General features: G+C 55.1%; 1 protein-coding gene across 2 annotated transcripts; it reads left to right on the forward strand.

Annotated features, from left to right (window-relative positions):
* Positions 1-76: 76 nt before the first annotated feature.
* Positions 77-16,239, forward strand: CLCN2 (chloride voltage-gated channel 2). 2 transcript variants are annotated; one of them, XM_049628461.1, is made up of 24 exons: positions 77-1,807; positions 4,123-4,279; positions 4,470-4,601; positions 4,978-5,106; positions 5,194-5,327; positions 5,435-5,512; positions 5,596-5,674; positions 5,799-5,924; positions 6,025-6,109; positions 6,202-6,303; positions 7,837-7,921; positions 8,059-8,214; positions 8,579-8,648; positions 8,879-8,989; positions 9,241-9,454; positions 9,766-9,899; positions 10,137-10,309; positions 10,424-10,538; positions 10,754-10,827; positions 11,046-11,105; positions 11,246-11,284; positions 11,457-11,561; positions 15,555-15,641; positions 15,787-16,239. In XM_049628461.1, the coding sequence occupies exons 1-24, from the start codon at positions 1,736-1,738 to the stop codon at positions 15,979-15,981; spliced, it is 2,712 nt and encodes a 903-aa protein (XP_049484418.1). In that variant the 5' UTR covers positions 77-1,735; the 3' UTR covers positions 15,982-16,239. The 2 variants fall into 2 exon arrangements, with proteins under 2 accessions (XP_049484418.1, XP_049484419.1); XM_049628462.1 differs by lacking the exon at positions 11,046-11,105.
* The last annotated feature ends 42 nt before the right edge of the window (positions 16,240-16,281 follow it).

Raw genomic sequence — 16,281 nt, forward strand, 5'->3', positions numbered from 1 at the left:
CTGCCAGGGACCTTGATCCTTGGCCCAGAGAACCCCGGCCCTAGCCCTATCCTGCTGGTCCGCGTGCCCGCCTAGCCCTATCCTGCTGGTCCGCGTGCCCGCCGAGGGCACAGTCCTCGCGGAGGGCAGGAGGAACAGAACCCCGCCCCCAGCGCGCGGACCCTGCAGAGCGCGGGGCTCAGTCCCTCCAGCTGGCACCGAGGTCCCCCAGCCCGGCCCCGGCTGACTTGGCCCTGCTGGATGTCACCTGAGCCGAGTTTGTCCAGTTTGGGAATTTGCCATGATGTCACTATGGGGAAAAGGAAAGCCTGCACTTGTCCCCTCCACTGGTACCGCACCCTCCCTACCACTGCCCTCTTCCCCTGGACTTACTCTCTTCCACAGGATCTCTTCAGCCTGGCATTAACCTCTGCTCTCCTCCTGAGCACTGCCCCTTCCGCTTGGTACTACCTGTTGCCCCACCACTGCCTTCTCCCTCCAGACGCTGATCTACATGCCCCTTCATCCTGGCGCTATCCTCTCCCACGAATACCAGCTCCTCCCTTATACTGCCCCTTCCTCTGACACTGCCCCCTTCCTGGGCACCGTCCTCCCTCCTGGGCACCGCCTGTGCCTCCCACATGCCCCCTCATCCTGATCCTGCCTTCTCCCGCACACTGCCTGTTTCCTGGGCCCGAGCCTCTCCCCTGACACAATCTCTTACACCGCCCATCCACTCTGTGCTCACCCCACCCTCTGCTCTATCCTTCTTTAGACCCTGGTAGAGAATGCAGATCCCCAGCAGGCTGTTCCCCATGGTGGCGAGAAGTCAGTAGCTACTCGAGTTTCTCCTTGGGACCTGCCAAGGAAAAGCGACCTCTGTACGCCCACACCCTCCTCCCAGGAGCGGCCTCCCGGCACCTAGACATCTCTTCCCTCCAGCCTCAGCCCTTCACCTTCCCTCCCCACCTCCACCCTGGTGCACCCCACAGGCCGGGTTACTCCAGGTGAGACTCCCAAGAGGACCAGCAGGTAAGGGAAGGAGGAGGAAAGAGGATGAAAGAGATCGAGAGTCTCAGTTCCGAGCATCACCCCCTCACGCCCGCCTTCTGGGCCTAGCGTCTCCCAACGAGTCCCTTCAGCTTTGCTTCTCACCCTCGACAGAGCAGAAGGGCCTTGCCAGGCCCGTCTGGCCCCTCCGGAGAAGCAAGAGAGGGCGCCACTCCTGAGAGATTGAGCGCAAAGAATCTGATTAAACGGTTCAGCCGACCCCGGCCCCAGGCCCTGCTGAGCCCCAACGTCTCCGACTCCTCCTGCTCCGTCACTGGGCGCCGCGGGCCTGGCCCGGCCCTTCCACGTGCCAGCGGACCCGCCCCCGCTTGGCCCCAATTGCCCCTCTCAGTTCCTGGCCTTTGCGCAGAGAGAGCGCTGGTTAGCACGTTCCAAGCGCCCCCTGCCGCCTCCCCGGAGCCTCGGAGGCGGCCTCAACGCAGACCCCCGCCCGGCTGGGCCGGCCCCTGTGGATGGCCCGGCGGGCGGAGCAGCACAAGAGGGCACCGCCCTCGGCCCGCCCGCCGAGGAGGGGACGCGAGCTGGAGGTTGAGCCCGAAGCGCCTGCACGGGGCCCGCCGCACTCTGCACTCGGCCGCCCGGGCGGCGGGGACGGGACGGGTGCCGGCGCGGGCTCTGCCGGCCGGGAGCCGAGTCCGGGCCCGAGCCCGAGCCGCACCGGGAGGCCAGAGGACTGTGGGCGGAGATGGCGGCCGCGTCGGCCGCGACAGTGGCGGAAGGGATGGAGCCGCGGGCGCTGCAGTACGAGCAGACCCTGGTAAGTGAAGCCGAGCGGAACCCTCAGGAGTGCACTCCGGTACCGCTGCTCTGGGTTCTCCTTGGAAGCGCGAGGCCCGGGGGCCTACCCTAAGCCCGCCCCAGAAGTGAGCTGGGGAAACTGAGGCTCGAGGGCCTGAGAGGCTGGAGAGCTTGGGGGGAGGGGGGGTTGGGGAGGGGGCTGCAGAGGACAAGGACATCAGGTGCTTGTCCCAGGTGTCCTTCTCTTTACCACCCCCCCATACACACGTTTTCTCTGCTCCTCCTGGACTGAAGTCTCAGCACCCCACTATCCCTCCCCAGCACCACTCACACCCTTGAACTTTTTCTCTCTACCCTCCTATCTCCACCATCCAAGACATTCCCTCTATCCCCACTAAGTGTGTGGCACTGTACTAGAATTAGAAACAAGACTGTGTGGAAAGATGGCTCAGACCCAAACCTAGCCCCCAGCCCTTACCCCTGGGGGACTGGCAACCCAGCATTGGCAAGAAGCCCTCAGGGGATTCTCTGGGGGGAAAGAGCTTTTCCTGTACACCGCCCCCCACTCTTGGTACAGGAGGTTTAGGGAGGATGGGTCAAGCGAGAATGGGTGTGGGAATTGGGACCTTTGTCCATGCTGACTGGGTATCCAGCCCCCACCCACTTCAGGGGTGTCCCTTGACCTCATTAAAAGCAGGGGTCCTGGGGCTGTGAGCTGACTCATGGCTACCATTGCAACTTAGCGTTTGAGAAGCCTTTTGCCCCTTCTTGTGTCACTAGGCGGAGGACCCAAACTCTAGGGAAGGGAGTGGGCCGGTGGCTCCTTTTTACCAGCTTGGGTTGGAATTTGCTCTGGAAGGAGGCTGGGAGGGAGCCTCTCCAGGAGGAGGGGTCCTGGGTTGTAGCTGGGGCTGGGAGGTGCCCTGTTATAAGAGAGAGACTGGATGAAACAGGATGACAGGGAGAGGTGGCAGGGGTGGGGGTGGAGCCAGGGGAGAGGGGCAAGCCTTCGCATTGTGGGGGAGGTGTCTGTCAATCTGTCCTGGCTGAGAATGGGGCTTTGGTCAAAGAAGCCAGGCACCTGACCTCTGAAATGGTGTCTATCTGTTGCACCAGCCACATCTCCACCTCCTTTGCCTGGTCTCTATCTCTGGAACGAATCCTCAGGGTCATGCTGTCTCCCGAACACTCTCTGCTCCAGCCTCTCCCCCTTCTCCTTCTAATCCCTTTGTCTTTCTCACACACACTCACCTCCCCCTCCTACACTGTATCTGCCTCTTTGTACTCTACTTTCTTTCTCTCTTTTCCTCCTTCCTTCTTCCCCTCTCTTCTCCTTTCTCTTCTCTGCCTTTCCCCTGGCTTCTCTTTTTCCCTTTCTCCTGTTTCTCTCCTCTTTCCCTTTCCCTCTCCTCCCTTTCCTCATTCTCTATCACTCTCTTGCTCTGTCTCTATCTTTCCCTCCCTCCCCCCCCCCCACCACCAACCCCAGCCCCAACAGGAGCCCTTTGTGTCCCGAAGCTCTGCGGGTGGCAGCCGGAATCTACTCCTCCCCACCCCCCAACACACGCCCAGCTTGGCAGGTCTAGCTGAGGCTCAGCGACTCTCACTCTCCCATCCCAGCACCCCAACATCGCCAGTCACAGCCCAGCCATCAGCTTCTGCCGGCCCCAACCCACCACTGGACTCAGGGCAGCTCCAGAGTGGGACTGAAGCCACCAGCATTCTCCACCCACCCAGAGACTTTCTACTCCCAGCTGGGCTGGCAGGCTTGGGGGGGGGGTGGGGGGAGGTGGTTAGGGGTGGAGAATGGGGACAAGGGGATTACGGTGGATGGGAAGGGTGCAGCTGAGTTGGTCACAGGCTAGAGGCCAAGCGGGAACGTGATAAGGATTGAGGCCCCGCCTGCTCTTAGGCCCAACTCAGCTGCCCCCAGCTCCATGAGGCCCTCATTGTTACCCTTCCGTCCTTGACCATCCCTTATTCTCTGACCTTCCTTCCTCCCACTTTCAGACTGCCTTAGGTTTTTCCATCTTTTCCTCCTCTGGGGCCTTCCCTCCCACTCCTCCTCCTCCATGCTCCCTGGGCAGGCCTGTGAGAAGAGGACAATTATTCTGCCACCCCCAGTGCTGTGCCCTGTACCTTGGCTGTCCCCATTACTCTGGCCAGGACAGCCCCCACGGTCTGTAATGTGCATTGTTTCCACACCCCAAGCCAAAGTGGAAACTGTGGGTTCAAGAAGGGGCATATAATATAGAGTCTGGGAGAAGGGGAATTGATGCAGGGGTCCCCACTCAGTGCACATCTGCTAATGTCCCCATATTCCCTGTTCCTCAGATGTATGGCCGGTATACTCAGGACCTTGGGGCCTTTGCCAAAGAGGAAGCTGCTCGGATTCGCCTGGGAGGGCCCGAGACCTGGAGGGGTCCACCTTCCCCTCGGGCTCCCCCAGAGCTCCTGGAATATGGACAGAGCCGTTGCGCCCGATGCCGCAGTGAGACCTGGGTTGGGGCAGGAGACCTGGCTGTGCTGTGCTGTGCTGTGCTGTGCTGTGCTGTGCTAAGGGGGACAGAGGCCATTAGAGCTACCCATTGGGAGGTTGAGGGTTGGGGGGCAGAGGTGGGAATACTTTGGTGCTAGCCTCCCCCCCCTCCCCACTCCATTCTTCCCTTCCCTGCTCCCAGTCTGTTCCGTACGCTGCCATAAGTTCCTAGTGTCCAGGGTTGGTGAAGACTGGATCTTCCTGGTCCTGCTGGGGCTCCTCATGGCTCTGGTCAGCTGGGCCATGGACTATGCCATCGCTGCCTGTCTGCAGGGTAAGGACAAGGGCTGGCAAGGGGAAGGCTGGGAAGAACCAACCTGCTCTCTCCATGCCACACTTGTCCAAGCATCTTGGCTACTTGGCCACTGACCACTTTCCCCAGCCAGCCTGACTGCCTCCTCTTCAGGCATAATGACTGCCACTCCCATAGGCCACAACTTCTTGCCTCCCTTCTCGAACTGCCCCTCTTCCCTGTTGTGATCTTTGTCCCAATGAATGCCCTGTAAGGCCGCCTCCCTACCCCTCATGCCCAGGCTGTCTGTGATGGATCGATTCTCCCTGGGACAGCTTGTCATATCAGTGTGTCCCAGTGGCTAGGTGGGGACTGGGTGTGTGCATCTAGGGTCCAGCAGCTCATCTTCTCCCCACAGCTCAACAGTGGATGTCCCGAGGCTTGAACACTAGCCTCTTGCTCCAGTACCTGGCCTGGGTCACCTACCCCATCGTTCTCATCACTTTCTCAGCTGGATTCACACAGATCCTGGCTCCTCAGGCTGTCGGTACAGTAAGAAAGAAGGGGAGGGCAGTGATGGGACCTCCTGAAACGGGCACATCAAATGACTCTCCTGGGACCATAACTTCTCCAGGGTCTGGCATCCCTGAGATGAAGACCATCTTGCGAGGAGTGGTGCTGAAGGAATACCTCACCCTGAAGACCTTTGTAGCTAAGGTCATTGGGCTGACCTGTGCCCTGGGCAGCGGGATGCCCCTTGGCAAAGAGGTAACTCCAGATTGGGGATAGAAGGAGTCTGTCCCAGTGGGGGAAGAAGATAGGCCAAGGTCAAGGTGTGCCCCTTCCCCACTCACCATTTGCTCCCACACCCCCAGGGCCCTTTTGTGCATATCGCCAGCATGTGTGCTGCCCTGCTCAGCAAGTTCCTCTCCCTCTTTGGGGGCATCTATGAGGTAAGGGAGACCCTGGGGGAAAGCAGAGGGGGAGGGGAGGCTGCTGAGGCCACGCTGACACCCATTTCCACCACTCTTGCCAGAATGAATCCCGGAACACAGAGATGCTGGCTGCTGCCTGTGCCGTGGGAGTAGGCTGCTGCTTTGCAGCACCTATCGGAGGTAGGCGGTCAGTCCAGCCCCTCAGCCCTGCCCTTGGCCTCACCTCCTTTGCCCCTCTCATCTGGGTCTGAGTCCTCAGGCAGGGCCCAGGCCTCATGTGGCACTCTGCTTTGCCCCCTCACAGGTGTCCTATTCAGCATTGAGGTCACCTCCACCTTCTTCGCTGTGCGGAACTACTGGCGAGGCTTCTTTGCTGCCACCTTCAGTGCCTTCATCTTCCGGGTCCTGGCGGTCTGGAACCGTGATGAAGGTGGGGGAGACCTGGGGGACGAGAGGAACCCCTGAGATGGCTCAGGTGAGGGCCCTCAACACTACACCTGCCTCCCTCTGCTACTCTGCTTTCCTTTCAGAGACCATTACGGCTCTCTTCAAAACCCGATTCCGGCTTGACTTCCCCTTTGACCTCCAGGAGCTGCCGGCCTTTGCTGTCATTGGGTGAGGGGAGCTCAGGGAGCTGGGGTGCGTCGGAGAGGAGGAGGTAGAAGAGGGAAGACCCCCTTTCACCCTGGTACTTCTCCCCTCTCTAGTATTGCTAGTGGCTTTGGGGGAGCGCTCTTTGTCTACCTGAACCGGAAGATTGTCCAGGTGATGCGGAAGCAGAAAACCATCAACCGCTTCCTCATGAAGAAGTGAGTTGGACCTGGGCTCCTCTCTGAGTTGTGCGATGGTCACAGTAGGGTGAGAGGGCCACCCTACTGTGGCAAAGAGTAGCCCAGTTAAAGATAGCACTTCATTGAGAAAATCAGCCAATGGTGTTTTCTGGAATGATTGAACATTTTGGCTTTTATATGAATTACCTCAAAATTGGCACTTTTGAATTTGTAGTCAAGGCACGTCACATCAAAGATTAAGACGTCCATGGGGCACCTGGCTAGCTCAGTCGGGAGAGCATGTGACTCTTGATCTTGGGGTTGTAAGTTTGAGCCCCACACTGAGTGTAGGGAGTATTTAGAAATAAAATTTAAAGGGGCACCTGGGTGGCTCAGTCAGTTAAGAATCCTACTTCAGCTCAGGTCACGATCTCATGGTTCTTGAGTTCGAGTCCCGCATCAGATGAGCTCAAGCCCCACTCTGGGATCCACACTCTCTCTCCCTCTCTCTCTCTCTGCCCCTCACTTACTTGTGCTCTGTCTCTTAAAAATAAACAAACAGATAAATAAATATTTAAATATATATATATGTGTTTATATATATATATATATATATTTTTTTTTTTTGTTTTTTTTTTTTGAAAAGACTAAGGCTTCCGGGACACCTGGGTGGCTCAGTCAGTTAAGTGTCTGATTTCAGCTCAGGTCATGATCTCACAGCTCGTGAATTTGAGCCTCGCGTTGGACTCTGTGCTGACAACTCAGAGCCTGGAGCCTGCTTCAGATTCTGTGTCTCCATCTCTCTCTACCCTTTCCGGTCACACTCTCTCTCAAAAAAAAATATACATTAAACAACAACAAAAACAACAACAAAAACCCTAAGGCTTCCTTAGGCCCTTGGCCTGGACAGATGGCACTGCTCCCTGGAGAGTGTTTGAGCCTTAGTTCCACCCCCCCCCCCCCCCCCCCCCCCCGTTGAAGCATGGAAATGGGTGAGATTTTTTAATCTCCAGAGCTTAACTCTCTCATTTGTGAACTTGAGGATTGGGAGCGGGAAGGCCCGAGACGGGATTTTTGGGACTGACGTCTTTCAGAGAAAGGGCAGCCCACTAAACCTGTTCCCTCTGGCACCTTTGGTCAACTTCATGAGTGACCGTAGCTTTTCCCAACACTGACCTTCACTCTAAGTCACCAGAGAGAAACAAAGGCATAAACTTCTCCATACTGTCACACAGTGTGCCCTTTGGCTGGGCTTCTGAGAGCATAGAGAGGAGCCACAGCTCAGAAGTGTCCAAGAGAGGGCTGGAATGGGTTGGATTTCTGCTACCTACTTGGGGAATCGAGGGCCAACAGAAAGGCATTTGGGCTTATAATAACCCCAGACAGCCATCACCCTTGGGTCCATCATATCACGAACAGCAAAAGGGACCTTCTCTCAGAACTGTGTGCTTTTATGTAAGCACGAGGCTCTGCTGCGACCTCAGCCCTGAGGTATGTGAGGGCACCCAGACTGTTACCAGTCTGTAGTAGGTACACCACCCATGTTTGATGCTGTGAAACCTATATCTCTAGGCGCCTGCTCTTCCCAGCTCTGGTGACCCTGCTCATCTCCACTCTGACCTTCCCCCCTGGGTTTGGACAGTTCATGGCTGGACAGGTAACTCCAGGCAGAACAGACACTTGTGCTTTCCCTTGGGATATATCCCCTCTAAAGCCAACAGTCTCTGCTCTCCTTTGGGCCCCTTCCCTTCATCCTGGCTGTTCCCCAGCCTGAGGCACCGTGTTCACCTACAGCTCTCACAGAAAGAGACTCTGGTCACCCTGTTTGACAACCGGACGTGGGTCCGCCAGGGTCTGGTAGAGGAGCTAGAGCCACCGGGAACCTCACAGGCCTGGAGCCCACCACGTGCCAACGTCTTCCTCACCCTGGTCATCTTCATTCTCATGAAGGTAGGGCTCTTACATGTGTACAGCTAATGCCAACCTGGGCTTCCTAGGTGCCAGACATTGTTCTAAGCACTTTCCTTTTAAGTCTCACAACACTATGAGAAAGGTAGTGTCAGTAGCCCTTTTTTTAAGATGGGAAGTCAAGGCACAAAGAGGTTACATAATTGTCCCAGAGCTAGACCGCAGAGTAAGATTTGAACCCAAGCCATCTGGTTCTGGAGTCCTCCTTTCTTTGATCCTGGGGGATTCTGGGATAGCTGGGAACTTGTGCCTGACTGATAAGGAAGGTAGACGCCTCAGGGTGAAGCTGGGGGCTGCCTGGGGCCTGGCAGTGCTTCTACCTGTTTGAACCACCTCCTGCCTGCAGTTCTGGATGTCTGCACTGGCCACCACCATCCCAGTGCCCTGTGGGGCCTTCATGCCAGTCTTTGTCATTGGTGAGTCTTCAGCTGCCTGTTCTCCTAGCCTCAACCTTCCCACCCACTCGCCGTCCCCTCTCTGCCTGGGAGTGGGTTTTGGTCCAGCCTCAGCCCCAACCCCACCCCCTGACTGTCCCCTGTACTGAATGACCCACTGGCCCCTCCCCCACCTTCTGACCCTCTCTCTTCCTAGTGCCCCCACCCTCCCCCTCCACTACCTGTTTCTCTTCCCACCCCCCTCCCTGAAGGAGCAGCATTTGGGCGTCTGGTGGGAGAAAGCATGGCTGCCTGGTTTCCAGATGGGATTCACACTGACAGCAGCACCTACCGGATTGTGCCTGGTGGCTATGCAGTGGTGGGTAAGTGCTCCAGGTCCCCATCTGTCTCCCAAGACCCCTGGCCACAGGGTCTGAGGTTCTGGTGCCCCCTGCTGGCAGGAACCCGGCTTCGCTCAGATGCAGAAGCCAGTCCCCAGTAGTGTACTGGGCGGCCTGGCAGGTCCCCGGTAGTGTACTGGGCGACCTGAAAGGCCCCCAGAGGACCATCCCTGGATGGGGAGGGTCATCTGGGACCTGAGCACCCTGAGGTGACTGAAGATGGCTACCTCCAGGGGCAGCTGCACTGGCAGGAGCAGTGACACACACAGTGTCCACGGCTGTGATCGTGTTCGAGCTTACGGGCCAGATTGCCCACATCCTACCCGTCATGATTGCCGTCATCCTGGCCAACGCCGTTGCCCAGAGCCTACAGCCCTCACTTTATGACAGCATCATCCGGATCAAGAAACTGCCCTATTTGCCTGAACTGGGCTGGGGCCGCCACCAGTATGGAGGGCTGGGCGACAAGGGGGGTGCGGGTGAGGGTCAGAAGGACCCCCTCAGACCCACCTCCAGCAAAGTCCTCAGACAGTGAAGCTGGGAGACCAGCCACCTTGCTCTCTCCTGGCCAGAGCTGCCCTGTCCACATCCTGGGGAAGCCGCAGCTAGCCCCACCTGATCAAATGAAGGCAGAAATACTCCTTGGCTCTTAGCCCTTGACCCCATGGGCTCTGGGGCCTTCTTATGGCCCTGATGGTAGTGCTCTGGGATCCCTTCCCCATCATGATCACAAACTAAGTGCCTTTCTCTACCCTCAGGCAGTACCGGATGCGAGTGGAGGACATCATGGTGCGGGATGTTCCCCACGTGGCCCTCAGCTGCACCTTCCGGGACCTTCGATTAGCACTGCACAGGACCAAGGGCCGCATGTTGGCCCTAGTGGAATCCCCTGGTGAGACCAGGAGGGATCTCTGGTGCTAGGGGCATCTCCCAGGGTTGCTGCTCAGGAAGAGGGAGGGAACAGGAGCTCAGAACCAGTCTCCTTGGTTGGGCCAGCATTTGCCAGCCAGGGGTGCCCTCTGGTGCATGGTCTGTGTCCAAGACCCCACTCTGGGTGTGAAAGAAGGCCAGGGGGTGAGTAGGAGGGCCTCACCCCCAGCTCCTGAGTCCTCCCACCTGCTCTACCCAGAGTCCATGATCCTCCTGGGCTCCATTGAGCGCTCACAGGTGGTGGCATTGCTGGGGGCGCAGCTGAGCCCAGCCCGCCGACGGCAGTACATGCAGGAGCATCGAAATGCCCAGACCTCTCCACCGTCCGATCAGGAGAGTCCCCCTAGCCCTGAGACCTCCGTCCGCTTCCAGGTGAGCAGGGGAACCCCACAACTGCACAATCTTCCCAAATGTCACGTAGACTGGGAGGGCAATACAGAAGTGATCTGGGGCCATAGCCTCACCAGCCCCTTCCTGCCTCTGCAGGTGAACACAGAGGACTCAGGTTTCCCTGCAGCCCGGGGGGAGACTCACAAGCCCCTGAAGCCTGCTCTCAAGAGGGGGCCCAGCAACACCATGAACCTCGGGGAGAGTCCCACAGGTGGGCCTCTCTCCCACTGGCAGAGCCAGAGTACGGCCCCTGAGATCCAGTGGGAGCCCTACCCAACCTTTTTGCTTGAGCACATCCCAGCTAAGAGGCTGCCCAGATGGGCCAGGGGTAGAACCAGGACACCTCTCCTCTTGCCCTCCTCACCTCTCCTCGTCCTAGCCCTCAAAGATGACATTGCCCCCGGGGCCTTGTGTTTGGGAACACAGGGAACATGGAGCAGGCAGGCATCGCCCTCAGGAGCCTCTTCTGTGGCAGTCCACCCCCCGAGGCTGCTTCAGAGGTGAGTAGTCAGAGTCTCTGTCTCTTTCTTTCCAGCTCTCTCTCTGACACTGAGACCACCCCTCCATTAACCCTACAGAGCCTGCCTCCATTGTCCCTGCGCTTCTGCCCTCCTAGATGTCAGCTCTGTCCCTGCTGTGTGCTCTTCCTCTCAGCTCCACCACTTAACCCTCACCTCCCTCCCTGTAACATCAACTCTTCTCTCTGGCTCTAACAAAGTTGGAGAAGTCCGAATCATGTGACAAGCGCAAGCTGAAGCGGGTCCGAATCTCCCTGGCGGTAAGTGTTCACTTTCTTCCTGCAGCTCAGGAGCACTGGACAGGGAGGGCTGTGGGCTAGCGGGATAAGCCTCCCCAAGCCGGGGGGTACACCCACCTCCCCCCAGCCACTAGCTACCAACCTCTGTCCCTCTCTCCTAGAGTGACTCAGACTTGGAAGGCGAGATGACCCCTGAGGAGGTAAGGTGTGACTGGACTCTGGACCCTGTTTCTTCCTGGGAGTGTTCAGTCATCATCTTGGCTGCTGTCCCCATGGGAGGGACCATTGGGTGGGAAAAGGGGGAGCCAGCTTTCAGGAAGGTGAGAGCAGCTATTGGCACCTTCCCCCTAATCCTCTGTCTCATCCTCTCAGATTCTGGAGTGGGAGGAGCAGCAACTAGATGAACCTGTCAACTTCAGCGACTGCAAAATTGACCCTGCCCCCTTCCAGCTGGTGGAGCGGACCTCTTTGCACAAGGTAGGGTCATTCGCCAGGGGCTGCCCTGAGCTCTCAGGAGCACAGGGTGGGGATCTAGGTCCTCCCACAGTTTGGACTCAGGCAGGTGGGGGGAAACAGGGTAGCAGAGGGTGGGCTCTGTGCTGTGTTTCAAACATATTGCCTTAAAGGATGGGAGGCCGGGAGTCAGGTCCCCTTAGCCTGTTCCTGCCTACCGCAGGCATCATTTTTCCTCTGCTCAGCCTTGCCCCCCAGGGAACTCTGGGCCAAAGCAGCAACAAAGACAGGGTTTGAGCTGGGTGGAAGCCAGAGGGCCAGGCCAGGGTCAGAGCCAGGCAGGAGACTGCCAGCACCCAACAAGGCTGATACACCCACAACTGAAAAAAAAATGGGTGAAAAACAGGCAGGATAAGAAACTCTAATAAACAAGCTAGCAAATATCCAAGTAGGGGTGGGGACACTGCAGAGAAGAGATAAACAAAGATGAGAAACGCCCAGTGGGGGGCTTGGAATGTCAGACCCCAGAAAGTCTGACTTAATAATGTAGGCCAAAGGAAAACTGGTAGGTACACAGGAAGATAGCTCAGTAGAAGGGCAAAATGGCCTGCAGATAAGGGGAGAAAACTTGAGTGCAGACAGGTTGGTGGAGGGTTAGGCTGACACTCAAGGAGGGCTGGGGCTCTCTGTGGAGGACTTTCTCGGGGCCTCCCCAGCATGGACAGTGGCCTCATTGGGCATCTTCAGGCTTCTAAGCGAAGGCAGGAAGTGCAGGCACACCCAGCAGGGTGCTGGGGTAGAAACCGAGCAGAGCATTTTAGCCAAATTGTTGACAGATTTAAATGTGCAAGCCTCCAAGGCATGGGGATGCAGGCAGTGGAGGAATACTCCCAAGGTCTGCAGCTCCAGCAGCTAGCCGAGGTGCAAGCTGAGCCTAAGAGCCAGCCATCCCAGACAAGCAGGGGCTGGGCCAGGAAGGACAGGGCACAAAGAAAGAGAAAAGCAAAAGGTAATTTAAAAAAAAAAAAGCAAAAGGTAATAAAGGAACTTAAAAGCCTTTGGGTAAAGACATCAGATCAAAGTGACTGGGGAACTACAGTACAGTTGCAAGAAAAATATATATAGACCTGCGAATACACTGAGTTTTTATTTAAAGCCTTTCTTCCTAAGAACTCTAAAGCTTTTCTATCGTGTTGCCATTTTTTATAGTGTCCACTATGTGCCAGCCACTTGCTAAGCTCTACACACGTTTAATTTAATCCTCACAATTGGACTGTAAAATGGATACTGTGATATTCGTTTTTATAGATGAGGACATTGAAATTCAGAGAAGTTAAGCAAGTTGCCTAAGGTCACACAGCTAGTAAGCAGCGCAATCAGACTGGAATCCAAGATGGTTTGACCCAAAAGCCTGGGGATTTAACCATTTTAATACATGGGGAGACTGAGGCAGTGAATAGGTCACTTGCCTGAGTCAGTACAGCAGAGCCAGGCCCAGAGCCCAGATTCCCTGGCCACAATCCCAGGATTCTTTCAGAAGGCCATGCTGTCCCTCTCCCTGTCAATTCACTGTTCCCAAGCCCAAGATGTACAGGCCCTCCAATGGGCTCCCTGGTGTCTAATTAAGTTAAAATGAAAAAGAACAAAGTAGGTGTTTGTTACAAACTTAAAAATCAGAGGAAGAGAAGAAGCCTTTGAGAAACCGACTAACAAAAGTACAAAGAACTAGAAGTGATAAGAACATAAAAGATGAGAATTCAAAATGGCCTTGTAGGACTGAAGAATCAATTAGTAGTAGCCCAGTCAAGTTCAGGAGGGGAACATTCATGGGGAGAGGGAATCCACTGGAGACTACTTAGGGACCTATGAGACTAGAGCTTGCCAGCCATACCAGCTACTTGCCACATTCATTCTGAAACCACCTGCAGACAAGCAGGGGCAGGGGAGGCTAGGATGCCAAAGCTAAGCCAGCCCGGCTTTACCTAAATCCTCAGTCTGCCATGTGTTAGCTGTGTAGCCTTGGCAAATTTCTTAGCCTCTCTGTGCTTCGCTTTCCTTATCTGTAGAATGGGGCTCAGAGCACCTACATCATAGGTTTTTCTTTGGATAAAGGACTTGATATGGGATACTTAGAACAGTGCCTGGCCATAGTAAGAGTTCAATATATGTGAGGAATGACTTCTACTACTGCTTATACTAAGAGGCAGATAGCGGGGGACTTGAGGGAAGGGTTGAAGTGTCCAAGAAATTAGTGTTTTCAGAAGAAGATGAGTGATTGTGTGAGGCTGGAAGCTAGAGTGTCTAGCAGAATCTGAGACCAGCTGGGATGGCCTTAGGCAGAGTCTTGTGGGCTATTCTGGGGAGTATGGGCTCTAACTCAAGTTTGAGAAAGCTCATAGGATGGCAGAGCCAAGCTGAAGGGAAGGGAGACCAAAAGCAGACCCCATGAGGATGTTGTGGCCCAGTCCTGGTAAGGATAGTGAGGGAATCAGCATGGCCAAGATGTTCAGGAAGCAGATCGGCAAGGCTTGGTGACTGCCTGGGACCAGTGGTTTGCAAACCTAAAAGACATAGAGTCCACCAGAAGCTCATTCTAATTAAGATTGTGGAGAAAAAGAAAATCCAGAGGAACAATTTAATAGGATCCTTGGGAGAAGATAGAGGGATTATTAAACCATAAGAAGACAAAGCTAGTGGATTATTAAAACAGAAAATCTGATAATATAGGTTTCCCTTTGAAGTCAGATGAGGAAACTAAAAGGTAACATGTAGCATGTAGCATTCAAGTCAGATATGGGGAAGAACTTGCTAACCCCAACAAGTTATGATAAAGGTATTGAAGGAACGTAGAGAAGCTTATTCTAAAACTGAACTTCTAACTGCTTTATAAGTACTGTCATGCCTTAAATGGAGAGTTAGGAAAGCTCTGGAAGCCCTCTAATGATTTAGCAACTGTATAAGAAAATATTTTTGAAGCTTTCAGATGGCTATAATGAGTTCTGAGTAACTAGTATTCAAAAAGCTGGGTTATTAATGCCCATTTTGATTCAAACATTAAGCCAAGAGACTTTACAAGTAAACTGAAAACACTGCGATAAGTGATAGGCCAAAAATTCCAGGAACTGCTGTGTCAGTAGTGTTTTTCAAGACATCTGGCCCAAGAAAATCTACTTAGAACACAAGGAGAACTGGTTGACAATCTCTGAGCCCTTGGTGATTACATTTGAAAGTTGAGGGGAGAGTCCAAAGCCAGAAAGACATGGGAGTTTGTGGTTGACTGTTGTTTCCCTGGACTTCAAGCTACATCTCAACAGCACCTGGGATGCTACTTGGGCCCCAGAAAAGGCAAACTGTATGCGAGATGTAGAGTGCTTCAGGCCATGATTGAAATGTCAGAGCCACGGTAAAGGACATTTTAACTGCCAGCCTGCTGGAGGCAAATGGGAAGCATGTGTCAGCTACTAAAGTGGGGTGAGAGGCACAAAATTCAGGGCCAGTACCCCTAAAGGATATGGAACCTCTCTGCCAGATACCTCTGTGACTGATTGGACATCTGCACAGGACCGGGGCTGTAGAGGGATGAAAACTATCCTTCTATAGAGGGATGAAAACTCCTTCTGGAGCTGCAAAGTCACTTCACCACTGAGCCTCATACTGCCTCTCCTGTAGAATGGGTATCTCAGAACAGTACTGAAGTTACTAATTTCAGAAAGATCTCGCTCAGTGCATGGCCAATCATTACATGTCACATTTGAACAGTTGTTCTGTCCTCCATCATCGAAGAATCCTTCCTCTGTTTCTCCATCAAATAAGCAACCTAAAGATTCCCTCTATCAAGTTTCTGAGGCCTGGCTGCAGAAATATCCTCATTATTCTTTTCCCTCTGGTGGCCCTCCCTTCCCCACCCCCCATCTATGTATGGCACCACTCCTATTCCCCACCCCGGCCTTGTCCTGGGGCCCTCTGGCCTGTAGATGGTGTACATGATGTCCAGTGTATTTTCTCCCCACCCTGCAGACTCACACCATCTTCTCACTACTGGGAGTGGACCATGCTTATGTCACCAGTATTGGCCGACTCATTGGGATCGTCACCCTAAAGGAGGTGAGATGATAATGGCCATCAAACCATTTCTGCTTCCAAACAGGCATGCAGGCTTGTTTGTGTCCAGTTCACCTGGGGTAAGTGTTGGGGTGGAGTCTGAGCAGGGAGCTCAGAGTCCACACATCTGACCCTCTACCCTTTCTAGCTCCGGAAGGCTATCGAGGGCTCTGTCACAGCACAGGGCGTCAAAGTCCGGCCGCCCCTGGCCAGCTTCCGTGACAGTGCCACCAGCAGCAGTGACACAGAGACCACAGAGGTGCATGCACTCTGGGGGCCCCGCTCCCATCATGGCCTCCCCCGGGAGGGGAGCCCTTCTGACAGCGATGACAAGTGCCAATGAACCCCCTCAGTGGGTGGCCTAGGATGGCAGTGGCTGTGGCTGTTGGTCTAGACCGTGAAGCTCTCCTGTCCCGTCTGCCTTGGGAAAGGAGGCGCCTGCACTAAAGGCTGGAGCCCTAGCCTCCCTTCCAGTCCTGGGGTGCCAAGCTCCTCCTGGTTCATCCTACCTGGAATCTGACCCAGTGCCCACCTGTAGCAAGTGTTCCATGGGCAGGAAGATCAGCATCCCCCTGGCAGGACAGGGGTGGAGTCACTTGACCCCTGCTCCCCCTTTGAGGGGGAAATGGGTAGAACTAAGATG

The sequence above is a fragment of the Panthera uncia genome, chromosome C2 (assembly GCF_023721935.1).
Source record: "Panthera uncia isolate 11264 chromosome C2, Puncia_PCG_1.0, whole genome shotgun sequence".
NCBI lineage: Eukaryota > Metazoa > Chordata > Mammalia > Carnivora > Felidae > Panthera > Panthera uncia.